The sequence below is a fragment of the Melanotaenia boesemani genome, chromosome 12, assembly GCF_017639745.1.
Source record: "Melanotaenia boesemani isolate fMelBoe1 chromosome 12, fMelBoe1.pri, whole genome shotgun sequence".
Taxonomy (NCBI): Eukaryota; Metazoa; Chordata; class Actinopteri; order Atheriniformes; family Melanotaeniidae; genus Melanotaenia; species Melanotaenia boesemani.
Genome location: NC_055693.1, coordinates 26199209 through 26213903, shown reverse-complemented (window position 1 = coordinate 26213903; position 14695 = coordinate 26199209). Strand labels below are relative to the sequence as shown.

At 38.8% G+C, this 14695-nt stretch overlaps 1 protein-coding gene across 4 annotated transcripts in view; it reads right to left on the bottom strand.

The window, feature by feature from the left end:
* pard3bb (par-3 family cell polarity regulator beta b) overlaps window positions 1-14695 on the bottom strand; it is a 259283-nt gene that overhangs the window by 162280 nt on the left and 82308 nt on the right. For all 4 annotated transcript variants that reach the window (XM_042001255.1, XM_042001257.1, XM_042001254.1 and 1 more), the window contains exons 7-11: window positions 14407-14532; window positions 5597-5852; window positions 4273-4378; window positions 2979-3118; window positions 2730-2858 (exon numbers count right to left, since the gene is read on the bottom strand). In XM_042001255.1, the coding sequence (XP_041857189.1) occupies window positions 2730-2858; window positions 2979-3118; window positions 4273-4378; window positions 5597-5852; window positions 14407-14532 (757 nt within the window). The remainder of the gene's footprint in view (window positions 1-2729; window positions 2859-2978; window positions 3119-4272; window positions 4379-5596; window positions 5853-14406; window positions 14533-14695) is intronic.

Genomic DNA, 14695 nt, shown 5'->3' with positions numbered 1-14695 from the left:
AATGCCAGCCTGAGCTGAGGACACGAATGCTTTCTTGAGTTTGGTTATAGTTCTGTTTTGTGGGTTTGTTTGCTGTTTTTTGTTCATTTGTGCAATTTAAGATTTTTGTTGAAATAGTAAACAAAAGTAAGTGGTTTTGTATCAGAATAAATGCATAAAAGGAGGCAAATATAAGGTTTCTCATGAAAATGCTGAACACAAAAGGGTTTTCAAAACACAAATTACTCATTTTTGAGAAGCTAAATTGTGGTGCTAAAATCGATGCTGTTTCAAAAGAGCCGACTCTCTGACAAGAGCTGAACATCCCATCACTAGTGCAACGCATGCGCATTAACCAAGGGTAGCTATTCTAACGTATACCAAACCAAGAGAAGCCCGGTTGTTAGAGTCCATGGAAAAATATTAACATAATATGAAAATTATGTTGGATATGTTTTGGATTTATAAGGTCTGATATAAATAAAAGGGGGTGGAAAAAAGTTTGTTTGGTTACTTGATTTAATGGATAGGGAATTAATTTAAACTATGAAGTCACAGAGTGGAATCCTGAATGGGGGAAAAAAAAGATGCATTGAAAATCCTGATAATTGCTTAAAAAACTAATTAAAGCACCCTGAAGTGTAATCAAATCATGACGTACCTAAGATGGCACACCCCTATAGACTTTGGTGATGCTTGGTAAAGATTTTTGCAAACAAAAAACGACAGCTTGTGTACAGTCCAACTAACATAGAAGTAGATTAAAAACATCCGATGAAAGCATAAGAAGGAAAGAAGAAATATAAAAATTAAGGACTACATTATTATCAGGACATGCATTATTGTTGATCATGCAAAGTCAGAAAAAAGTGAGGAGAGAAGAAGCAGGTTGAATACAAGATGTTTATTCTGAGGAAAAACTGTTGAAATTCAGCATAAACAACATGCCTGGGAGACAGTGGCACAAAACAATACAGTTTCAAACTTTACAATAAGCCTGATTGATTCAGTGTAATCCTCTATAACCCTATTACATGACTGTAGAGTGGAGTTAAAAAGGAGAATATCACTGGACAGAGAAGTGTGAAAGCCGTGTAAGTCATCCAGAAAAGCCCTCATTGACATCAGAAATTAATATCTACAAAAGGAATCTGCTGAGCTGTGAAAAATCCTGGCAACTCTGTTGATTAAACCAAAAACTGTTAAGAGTTTCAAATCAATTAAAGTTGAAAACTGAAATGAAGATGAATAATAATGAGTTCCAAATTATTATGCAAATTATATTTTTGTTCATTACTCCTAAATACTCAATGCAAATGACAGTAAATATTTAAACTTTTTAAACTATCAATGACAAAACTATCAATGATGAAAACATAATTTTCTTTGCCAATCATTCATAATAGTGTTCCAAATTATTCTGCATGCCAGTTTTAAAGCATTAAATGGGTTGTAAAGACCTAAAACTGTCATACTTTTTGTAAAATGTAACAGAACATTAAAAAAAATAAAAAACTTTTTCCCGATCAAGCTCCATGTTAACATATGTGCTTTTCTTTGATATCACCTTAACCCTCTAAGGCCCGACCCATGTAAAAATGGTGAGAAAAGTCTTTTTTTTTATGAGGTCTTTGTTTGGCCTTTTAACAAAATGTAACAAAAATTTTTTTTTTTTTTTTTTTTTTTTTTTTTGGGGGGGGGGGGGATCTACCATTTATGACCATGTGATGGTTTAAAAATATTATAATGTGGTTTTCTGCTTCTGGGTATCTATTAGAGGACAGAAGACAAGTATCAGATTGTGTTCAACAGGGTTTTGAGCAAAGTTTATACCATAAATTGAAGCAAAATATCTCAGAATCTGTATGTAACATGTATGCCACCTCAGGCTTTTATGGGTTAACAAATTTCTCATCTACTGAACTTAGAAATCCATGAATAATTTCTGTTTGGATTTCATTTAAGGAGACAAGAATTGCCTCCCAAAGTTGCTGTTTGGTGGTATTCCCCCCTCAGATCTTTATTTTAAGGAGGCTCCACTGCTTCTCAATCTGGTTGTGGTCACACCACGAGTTTTACTCCTATTATACCTACACCCAAAGATTCAAAGGTATTTTTTGGCAGCAAAGGACAGAGCGTTGTCTTTACTGCAGAAGGAATGGTTATTCCTTTTAAACCACGACAGGAAATGGTCAGTTATAAAATGCATGCATGTTGAAAAGGTCATCTTGACACTTGAAATGGACGCACCATCTCACTCCCCATTATTCCAGGCCAAAACATCACTCCACCACCACCTTGCTGACAACAGCCTTGTTGGAACATGATGGCATCCACCAACCATCCAGACTGGTCCACGTGTAGAACAGAACTCATTAGTGAATAAGACAGTTAGGATCAAATACACCTGCAATATCCTGCATTGAGAGGATTTTGGGATTCCAGAGGAACCAGCAGCTTCAAATACCTGCTTGCTGCTCATCAGTGGCTTTTTAACAACTGTTCTTTTCCCTTTAATTAAGCTCAGGTGGGACCTGAATTAGCAAACCTGTCTGAGATTACTATCAGTGATCTAAATAGACAAGAGAAACAACACAAGCAATAACGTCCTCAAAAAAATTAAAACCCAAATGTTTATTAACTGAATTCTACATGCAGAATAACTTGGAACACAGAGTACATTCTTCATATCTGAACAACTAGAAAATCTTGTTTTCCTGACGTGTAATAAAACACTGATCAGTTCTTACCATCTCTCTGGGCAGAAACATGTCTTCCTGCCGTAAGAGCACCAGAGAAACACTTTCTCCCTGCCGTGTGCTGCGGAGCATGCAGACCAGCTCCTCTTGGCCCACCCCAGTGATATCCACACCATTTACCTACAAACATACAGACACACATAAATAAGTTTAATAAATGCCTCAAACACACTTAGTCTTTATTAATATCGGGTTCAGATGAGCTAGAATGTTTAGACTGAACATTTAGCTGTCTTGTACCTCCAGTATGCGGTCTCCAGACTGAAGACGTCCATCTTTGACAGCAGCACCTCGTGGCAGAATGTTTTTCACTAGAATTGGACCTGGACCGTGTACTGAAGAATCCCTGGTTACCACGGTAAACCCAAGACCTTCTGAACCTAGATGAACACACAAACAAGAATTTAAGGGTAAATATCACAATTCATCCTCTCTCACACACACACACACACGCTGAAAACTCCTCCTGAGAGCATCAATGTGGATGTTGACTCAGCGCCTGACTACATATTGCATGTGTGATAAGTTTAAGTTATAGAAGATTGTGAGTGTGATCGCTCTAAACCCTTTAGCTGCAGCATCTGCAGGTGTGAGGGTTTGAAAATAAAAAAAATGGGTTCAGGTGTGGGCCAGTGAGCAGAAAATGAAAATAAGAAGGAGATGAGGAAAAGGTGTAAAGAGGAATGAATTCAACACCGTGGAAATGGAGAGTGAACGTTCTGGAAAAGGAGGTGATGAAGATTAAAAGCCTAATCGGGGAAAATATGTCCACACATACACAGAAATGTGTATGAAAGCTCTCATACGCATGCACATGAGCACGTAAAGGCCATCCACAGACAGAGGGACCAGTTGTGTGTTTTATAGACCTCATTAAGTCTGGTCTCTTTAGCAGAGCCCAGTCAGCACTTTGGTCCAGTATGAATTCATATCAGCAGAAATGAACAGATCAATAAAGACTTAATAGACCCTGAAGAGAAGGAATAAGGGAGATGGAGAGAGGAAGGTTTAGAGGAAGGGAGCTCAGTCAGAGAGGAAGCTTTACAGAAATAAGCACACAGCATGTAAAATGACAGTACTAACACTGCGACAGAGGAGTTATGACATAACATGGCTACAAAACAACCACAACTCGCACACAAGCGATTAAGATAAAAGCAGAAAATAAACTGCAGTGAAGTAACAGTTCACGCTGCATCAAAGATGAAGTCTTGGTAAGTTTTGCATGTAAATGTTTAACACTTAAGTAAAATTTACAGTCAAGTTTTGATCAGGTTCCTAACCCTGGTCGTGAAGGCCCACTACCCTGCAGGTATTAGATGTTGTCCCTGCTGCAACACACTTGACTTAAATTCAGTGGATCTCTGACAAGATCTGCATACGTCTGCTACTAAACCATTAATGTGAGTCAGGAAACATCTAAAATCTGCAGGACAGTGGGTATTGAGGACAGGGGTTGGGGGTCCCTGCTGTAGAAGGAAGGCAAAGTCTCTCATATAAGTGAGGCTGTATTCCGTTCCAGGTGATTCCCCACCTTTTTTTAAGTCAATCCTCAGTCTCCGTCCTCTCTTATTGGCCACCAGGCTGGATAGGGCAGGGCTTTTCCGAAGGAGGGGACTCTCACTCATCCCCTTCGAGGTCTAGAGGGGGAATATACAGCATTTAAACTTTGTGCACTTTGCGTTATTGTCATTATTTTATTATGGAACCAAGCAAACAATTTTACTTTTGTAGGAAAATCAATCCATTCACTTTTTTCTACACCCACAGGCAGCAAAATCCTGTCAGTACATGTCATTCCCACCATGATCAACAGCTGCTATGCTTCTACGCCTCAAAACAAACAACTGCTTTCCTCCAAAGAGGAAGCTTAGTTGAGCTTGAAGATGTAGATTTTGAGGTATGCACTCAGCCTCTTAGTCTATGGCAGAGGAGTTTGGGTGGCTGGTTAGACTCATTTCCTCTTAGCTAAAATAGAGTTCTGGTCCAACTCCACCTTAGCAGTGGCTATATTTCTAACAATGTCCACTTATATAATAATAAGTACCAATCATTTTGCAGTCTGTAGTTGTTTAGAAATTGCTTCAAGACATTCCTGATCCACACTGAGCTTTGAGCTTCTGTATTATATTGTGTTGATAATAATGAGTGTTGCAAATGTTGGTCACTAATAACTAATAATATAAATTCTCTATGAGGATTAATTCTGTACAATTACTATAAAATATGCTAAATACTGAAGACTGAACCTTTTTTCCAATTCTTTTATTTGCTGAAATTTTCAGAAAAACTCACAATATGAAGCATTGTTAATGTGTAAAAATGAACTGAACATATTGCATTAACAGTATAGATTCATAAAAATAAGCAGCCAAATGTTAATTTTAGAAAAAGTATATAACATCTGAGTAATAAAATGACAAACTTCTTTTTAATAAAATAGATAATCAGCTGTTGCTAAGTAACTGTTCCCTCTGTGCCAGCTGTTTTTAAATGTCAGGCACGTAACCATGGTAATGCTGACGCCACACTAACATTTCTTTGGGTTTTAGGGAAGGGGTGGCCATAAAGTAAAAATAATGTGTGATGGATCAGTTCTCTACAAATCAGTCATTAACAGAAAAACAACTAATTGGAAACATGTGTAGGATCTGGAATAACTCAGTTAGGAAAGGAGAGGAGATGGAGAAGGGATTTAAGCTTGCATAAATGGAACGTTCTCACTGAAAGCTTTGTATTCTTCACTTGTTTTACATCAGTGTTGTGTTTATTAACCCATCCTGATGATCTTGGAAACACGTTTTACTGTGTGTGAGATTCTGTAAATGTTTAAGTTCAATCAGAGACACAAAACTCACAGTGAAAGTTTCTGGAGGGGCAGCTTCCTCTGCCAGTCGTGTGGCTGGACTCTCAGAGGGCTTAAACACCGGTTTGGCTTTGATGGGTGGAGGTGGCTCTTTGGTTTTGGTGATATGGGGGCTGCTGTTGGGTGCGGTGCTGTTGCCAAACAGCTGACCGATCAAACTTTTCTCATATCGCTCTCTGTTGGAGGAGGGCACAACTTCCAAACAGACGAGTGGGGAACGCATCGCTTGGCGGAAAATGTCCTGAGCTCTGGAAAAACGAGGGTATAAGTGATGAATGAGAAGAGAAAGAGGAAGGCAGTAGGGCAGTTAGAAGTGAAAAAGAAGACAATAGAAAGTTTTGTCCATTAAGTAGGAGCTTTTTGTAAATTATGTATACTACATTTGGCATGAATATCCCATTTAAACTAATCATGTCATCATTCTCAATAACATTCAGAGTGAAGTTATAAATCTCTGATGAGACAACTACTATACCAGACAATAAAACTCAATTAGAAGAAAAAGATGCAGAGTTTAAATCTGATTATAAATGGCTCATTTAAAATATGTGCATGTTAATTGGCAATTTTAGTAATGACCAGTTATATTTCTGAAACCATTAAACACGCTGCAGTATTGCTATATCAGAACAACCAGTTTGCTTAAAAAATAATCATTATTTTCACTGATTTTTACCCATAATTAATATTATAATCTGCATATTTCTATTAATTTCTACTTTATAAATTCTCACAATCTACAACAAGTTCAGGGGTTCTGTTCTCATCTTTACTGAGCTCAAATAGCCATGACATCTGTACAGAAGGTCATTATAATCACATTTTGAAGAAAAAAAAAGATCATTTTGCAGAAAATGAGTTTAGATCACATCACACTAATTAAGTTAGATGGACCACTGTGACAGGAGTGATTGATACACACCATCATTCACCTCATAAAACCCAGAGTAAATCCAGTTTATCAAAGTTTGATTTGATTAAATTCTTATCGTTTCCGGCCTAGATTATTTTGACATGTATATTGATTGAAGCAATCTTTAACGAGAAGCTATGTTTAGAAAATTGTGCATAAAATATATTCACGTTTTAATAAATTAAAGATAGGATAATCATATTTTTAAAATCACATAATAGACTAACAGTGGTGTGAAAAAGTGTTTACCCCCTTCCTTATTTCTTATTTTATTGCATGTTTGTCACACTTAAAGGGGTAGTGAACCCTAAAATGTGTTTTTTGAGCTGTAAACAACATAGCATCACTTAATTGTGACGAAAACCACCTATACTGTTGATAAAATTTGTAATGTTTTAATTTCTTTAAAAAACAGGATTTTGTGGGTCAAAAACGCCTCCTACAGGGTTGTACCAGGTTTTGTTTTTCGTCATGTAGAGCTGTACTTCAGCCGTACTGATGCTTATTTATGTCACAAGATATTTTTAAAAACCTCACAGCCCCTGGTGGTGTCTGCTGCAGAACCCAAGTTCATTTTGGCTTAAGGTCACAAACAGATGGCCGGACACTTTCCTTCAGGATTTTTGTTATACAGCAGAATTCATTGTTCCATTTATCACAGCAAGTCTTCCATGTCTTGAAGGAGCAGAACAGCCCCAGACCACCACACCACCACCATATTTTACTGTTGGTATGATGTTCTTTTTCTGAAATGCAGTGTTACTTTTATGCCAGATGTAATGAGACACACACCTTCCAAAAAGTTCTACTTTTGCCCCGTCAGTCCACAGAGTATTTTCCGAAAAGGCTTGGGGATCATCAAGATGTTTTCTGGCAAGACTGAGACGAACCTCAATGCTCTTTATGCTCAGCAGTGGTTTTTGTCTTGGAACTCTGCCTAGTCTCTTGGACTCTCTATTGTGGCGTCATGAACACTGACCTTAACTGTGCTAAGTGAGGTTTGCAGTCCTTGCATCCTTGATGTTGTTGTGAGGTCTTTTGTGATCTCTGCGATGAGTCGTTGCTGCAGTCGTGCGGTAATTTTGGTCGGCTGGCCACTCCTGGGAAGGTTCACCACTGTTCCATGTTTTCACCATTTGTGGATAATGGTCTCTTTACCCACTGATAATCACTCTCTTTTCCAGACTGATAGGTCTCAATTACCATCTTTCCATCCATCCATCCATCCACTTTCTGCGGCTTATCCAGAATCCGGTCACGGGGGCAGCTGCCTAAGCAGGGAAACCCAGACTTCCCTCTCCCCGGCCACATTCACCAGCTTATCCGGAGGGATCCCGAGGCTTTCCTAGGCCAGCCAAGAGATGTAGTCCGTCCAGCGTGTCGTGCAGGGACCGGACAGCTCGTACATGGGGGTCCGGCACTCCATACTCCCGTAGTACCCCCCACAAGAGTGCCCCGGGTACAGTTCGACAATCGACTTTGTAGTCGTGTCGTCGGACTTGAGACCGCATGTTCTGGACACTCGGGTGAAGAGAGGGGCGGAGCTGTCAACTGATCATTACCTGGTGGTGAGTTGGCTCAGATGGTGGGGGAGGATGCCGGTCAGGCTTGGCAGACCCAAGCGTGTTGTGAGGGTCTACTGGGAACGTCTGGCAGAGTCCCCTGTCAGAAAAAGTTTCAACTCCCATCTCCGGCAGTGCTTCAACCATGTCCCGGGCGAGGCGGGGGACATTGAGTCTGAATGGGCTGTGTTCCATGCCTCTATTGTTGAGGTGGCCAGCCGCAGCTGTGGTCATAAGGTCATTTGTGCCTGTCGTGGCGGTAACCCCCGAACTCGTTTGCGGACACCGGCAGTAAGGGATGCCATCAAGCTGATGGCGGAGTCCTATCGGGTCCTTTTGTCCTGTGGGACTCCAGAGGCAGCTGATGGGTACTGGCGGGCTAAGTGGAGCGCAGCTTCAGCGGTCGCTAAGGCAAAAATTAGGGCATGGGAGGAGTTTGGAGAGGCCATGGAGAATGACTTCCAGACGGCTTCGAGGAGATTCTGGTCCACCATCCGGCAGCTCAGGAGGGGAAAGCAGTGCTACGTCAACACTGTGTGCAGTGGGGATGGGGGGCTGCTGACCTCGACTCGGGACGTTGTGAGGCGGTGGAGGGTATACTTCGAAGACCTTCTCAATCCCACCAACACATCTTACAATGAGGAAGTCTGGGGTAGCTGGTGCTGGCTCTCCTATATCTGGGGCTGAGGTCGCTGAGGTCGCTGAGGTGGTTAAAAAGCTCCTCGGTGGCAAGGCCCCGGGGGTGGATGAGGTCCGCCCAGAGTTCCTTAAGGCTCTGGATGCTGTAGGGCTGTCTTGGCTGACACGTCTCTGCAGCATCGCGTGAACATCGGGGACAGTTCCCCTGGAATGGCACACTGGGGTGGTGGTCCCCGTCTTCAAAAAGGGAGACCGGAGGGTGTGCTCCACCTACAGGGGGATCACACTCCTCAGCCTCCCCGGTAAGGTCTATTCAGTGGTGCTGGAGAAGAGGGTCTGTCGGATAGTCGAACCTCAGATTGAGGAGGAGCAGTGTGGTTTTCGTCATGGTCGTGAAACAGTAGACCAGCTCTACACCCTCTTCAGGGTCTTTGAGGGGGCATGGGAGTTTGTCCAACCAATCTACATGTGCTTTTTGGACTTGGAGAAGGCATTTGACTATCTTTCTTTCATTCCTAAATTTCTTCAGATCTCGGCATGTCATCTAGCTTTTGAGGATCTTTTGGTCTACTTTACTTTGTCAGGCAGGTCTGTTTAAGTAATTTTTTGACTGAGAACAGGCGTGGCAGTAAAGGGTGTGGCTAGAGAAAGTGAACTCAGGTGTGATAAACCAGTTATGTTTAACAGGTGGGGCAATCACTTTTTCACACAGGGCCATGTAGGTTTGGATTTCTTTTCATTTAAAAATAAATTTAATTTAAAAATTTTAAATTTAAAAAATGAATTTTGTGTTTATTTGTGTTGTAGTTGACTCATATTTAAATTTGTTTGATGATCTGAAACATTTAAGTGTGACAAACATGCAAAAAAATAAGAATTCAAGGGGGGGGGGGTCAAACATTTTTTTACACCACTACTATAAAGACAAAGAATAGTAATTAAAATGGCAAAGGAAATCTGTTTTGTCTCTACAGGATATGTAATATGCATTCATGTACAACATAATTTACAATTATATTGAAACAAAATAAATACAGTAAAATTAAAGAAAAACAACAACAAAAAAAGACTGGAATAAAATAAACTACAATTAAATATAAAATAAATAAGAGGTCATGTAGAGTCGCTGAGGATGTGAAACTGTAAGCCACCCAAGTTTGAAACATCAGAAACTCAACTAAAACACATCAAACTTTGTCATGATCCAAATAATAATAAAAATGGATTAGATGTATGTAGCAATGTTCAGGGCACCCAAAGCGCTTCACATTTTATCAACTCTCCATCCACTCCTCGTTCATACTTGGTCATGGTAAGCTACATGCATAGCCACAGTTCAGCCAGTTCAGCGTGGGGCAGCACGGCGTTTCCAACCAACACTGAATTCATCAGACAAGGTAAGGAGGGTGAAGTGTCTTGCTGAAGGACACGAGAGACTGCCTGGGGGAGCAGGAATTGAACCAACAACATTCTGATTATTGGACGACCCGTCCTACCACACCTTCTATTTCACAGACATTACTGATACCATCTTGACCATGATCTAACATCCATCAATACTTTAAACAAGGCCAGTGGCTGATTAGGAATTTGAGTAGATGGGTGGTCATCTCCATTTTTACTAATGTAACACAGAGACATATCCACAGAGAAACCATTCAGCACAATGAGAGAAAGTTTGTGTTGCACCTTTCTGAAAAATATGTGAAGAGATTTTCATTGTATCAACAACACAATACAGAACAATGGAACTAGATGTGAAACCTGTGTGTTCTGAAATGTACAATTACACCATTGTCCACAGATGATATCGTCATTGTTACAGACTCAACAACATGCATTCACATTTCTGTAAAAACAACATCCTAATCAAACCAGTTTCTTTAATGCAGCTGCCAAGTGGAGACATTGGCAGTGTGTAAGTGTGCAGACACAAAGCATTCACACTGGACTTTCAATGGCCTATTTAGAATGATTTCACCAGATGAAGCTGCCACCACTGAACAATGTTCAAAATACTGGGTTGTTTGCATGTAAGACCAGACACAAGTTCATTAATGTTTGAAAGAAACTTGGTCCTAGTGCTTTGTTCACTGGTTTCTGGATATGTTTTTAACACTGAATGCCTATAGGTGCATAACTGAGAACTAGCGTTTTTGAGAGTGAACACCTGTTTGTGAACAATAGGTACAACCCCCTCCACTGAAAATCCATTTATTTTCACAATAGCAAAAAAAAAACGCCCCTTTAATCTTATTACCATGCTGAATACTGGGCATGAACTGTGGAGTGGACTGTGTGGTCTCTGTGGTGTGTTGTAATCATCATAAATTCTGCACAAGTACTTGTAATTTGTGGCAATTGTTTTTACAGATGAGTCTTTTGACATGAGACATCCTCAAATATTCCCTATTTTACAGCTTTTAGGTACATGTAGGCACAGAAAAGCTTGCACATACTCAGTACTGTCCCAAAGTCTTGAGCCACTCTTAATTTCTTTATACATTGCAAGAAAAACAGAAAACAGGTGCAGTGTTTTATTGAAACATGCACAAACATTAATGCAAATACAGCATATATGACACAGTGTGTTTAGTTTTAATGAGGATCAAGTCAGTATTTGGTATAGCCATCTTTATTCATCACCAGTCTTGATGTAGTCATCAGGAATTGTTCTTCAGGCCTTATTTGTTATACCTCAGCCTTTTTCTACCCATTTTCCATCCTTAAAAGTGGCCTCTTGACAGTCATCCTTTCATGAAGACCATTTTGATGAGGCTTCAGTGAACAGCAGGTGGATCAGCTGAAGGTCCAGATGTATCTGTCAGGTCCTGGTCTTTGTTAGATGTTTTTTTTTCTGTTTCTTAAGGGTATTTTTTCAAATACTGGCCATCAGCTGTGTGTTTTTTTAAGTTATTTCTTCTGCAGTCCTCCAGTTGTCCAGTTTACAGTCACCTTGTTGATGCCAATATACTCGTACATCATTCTCACACTGTGCTATCTTTAGAATTTTTAGCTGATGTAATTTGCAGCAGTCTACTAACAAACTCCCTAAAGATACTATTTAAAATAGTTTCTTTGCCAACTTTTTTTGGGTTATATATGTATATATACATGAGCATGCTAACATAAATGTTTACACACATTTTTCTATTTCTACAAGTTCTTTTCTATGGCATCACTTATTTTTTCTATTTTTGTGTATAGTATTTTTGCCTATCACAGTTTAAGTTTACTCTTCTCTCTCTGACATTTATGCTTTAACAGTTAATTTCCCAGTCTGGGATTAATAAAATATGTCTTATTGTGATTCTGAAGTCGAGCACAGGACTGTACAAAGATTAATTCAGAAAAAAAAAATTCTGTAAACTTCTGGCCTCACTATGACTACAAACGTTGACTTTGTGAATTTTGACCTTGAGTTCACATCCTAAACTCTCCGGAAGTGGTAACTCAATCCCAAAGCAAACTGTGAACTGAGATTCTCCATCAGCTAACGTACTTAATATAATATCCTATTCAATTTGGGTGATTTAAAAATTGTTTTAAATACCAGCTAAACAAAACTCAGGACATCCTAAAAAACAAAGCAGTATCTAAACAATCTGACACCGTATCAGTATGCCAATCCACTTAGAAACTTTTCTTTATGATTTGTTGTCCATTGTTGTCTTCTGTGCCTCATAAAAATGTTTTTTGTGTTTTTAATTTTCTTGAGAACAAGCCTTGCTTTTCCTTCCAGGCCATATAGAGATTGTTGCTGCAACTTCTATATCTCTGTTATATCCTCCTGACTACCAGAAAAAAAAAATTGTTTAATCGATATTTTTTTTTTAATTTCCCCGACTGTTTGAAGGGTAATGAGAAAACTCTGACAATGAAACTCGTTCTTCTTAATTGGAAAATACAGAACAAAATTCAGGAAATAGCTACAAATGTCCACTACAGAAGACAATTCTCAAACTCTTAAATGTTGTGGTAAAATGTTGTTATAGTCATTTAGAAAATGGTTTAATGTGTTCTCAAGAGATATACAATAATAGATTACAATAATACTTCAGGACTACATTTGCACAAAAAGAAGTTATGCACTTACTTTTCCTCTTCTTATGAAATGTGATTGTGGTAATGAATGTGATTTTCCTTGAGGAAAAACAGGATGTTCCCAAAGCCCCACCCCTATAAATGTGGTACCATTCAAAAGCCCTGGATGTCCTTTTTAGAGAACAAAATGAGTGAGTTTAATAGCGTGAAAGGGGGATGGAGATATTCAGCTTTATAAATGTTCTCCACAGAGGACAAATTTATACTACTGGTAGTCAGGAGGATATTATAGAGATGCAATTTAGATAAATAAATCTTTAAAATACAATGACATTTTTTCTAAAAGCACTTTAAACACAACAATGTGAATCAAAGTCTTGTACAGCAAAGCAATGACTAAATGTAAAACACCATTAAATCCACAGTAAATGTTTACTGGGGTTCATCACAGACCTTAAAACTCCAGCTCATCTTTATACATTGTATGCTCAGGACAAATGGTCCAGTATGTGTTCTTATAGAATTAATCATCTATATATTTGTACAAACCAAGATATACCTGGACTGCCTTCATTCTCCTGATCTTTTTTCACTCAAAAACGTAAATCCACACCAACAGCTCTCTTGACTTGGAATCAGCCGCAGAACAACCTGAATATAAGGGACTGATTTTTTTTTTTTTAAATAATTTAAAGTTGGTCATTATTTGGACCCAGAAACATCTGACGTCATAAATTAAGAAAGGTTGAGGAAACAGTCATTTCTTTCAGATGCATTGCAATGTGGACAATTCGGAACTGATAGGATAGGCAAATGTTAAAAAATATAAATATTTATATATATATATATTTATATATATATATATTTTACCCTTAAGCTCCCAGACGGTCTGTGACCAGCACATAACAGACAAGCAGCTGAAATCCAACTGGCACCCTCTGCAGTAATAGTTAGCATGTAGAAGTAATTTGCCTTCTTTGGGTGGCTTTTTGTTTTCTGGTAAAGTCCTGTTCGTTTAGGAAGGTGTGGATGTACAAACAAATTATGATGTGAATCAAAGAAGCCAATACTGGTCCACCTAAAAACGTAGCTCTCCGTTTCAAGTGAACCAAATATAAGAAGCGGACTACAACACAAAGGGCATTGTGGCCTGAAGATTTCCACCCCTAATATTAAGGATGTCTGCCGTTGGTTTGGTTTGACCTGCGATGATCACTTCTAATATTTTCACATCTTTTAGTTTGAATGTTTTTTTTGTTGTTGTTGTTTTTGTGGTTGTTTCTATATTTTATCCCTAAAATACAAACATTCAGTACATATAATTGTACATGTATTGTATGTCAAATGTATAAAATTGTGCTAACTCAGGCTCCATTTGTCTTAGCTAGAACACACTTATGGAAGATTGTCGTTCCACCAGATATCCTGGTAAAAAAAAAAAAAAATCCTGATTTGAACACCTGTTCTTAATACTAGCAGTATTTTTCATTTTGTATCCCTTTGAGAAAGAAAGAACTTTGTTTGCTTTTTTAAGCATTCTTATTCTTTAACATCCTTGTGGCATGATTTTGGAGCTTTTCATCATCTTAAATGGATTTCTTTTTACCAGAGAGGTCCAACAAAGATAAAGACAGTTATACTCACTGGCTAAATGTCTTGTCCATGAGGTCAGTGTTGTTGATTTTGACAATGCACTCGTCCTCTTGAAACAAGCCCTCCTTTCTTGAGCGACTCTCTTCCTCCACTCCACGGATATACAGACCAAGAGGCCTGACAGGAGAAAGGGTGATTAAAGGTCTATTTTTAAAACAATGAATCCATCTATAAATTCAAAAGCACAGGCATGGAGTCCATCAGAAGACCAGCATGTCTGTTGGTGTAGCCCACTGAAGCAATGAGCATGGTTTAATAACAATATAATAATAAAGACACA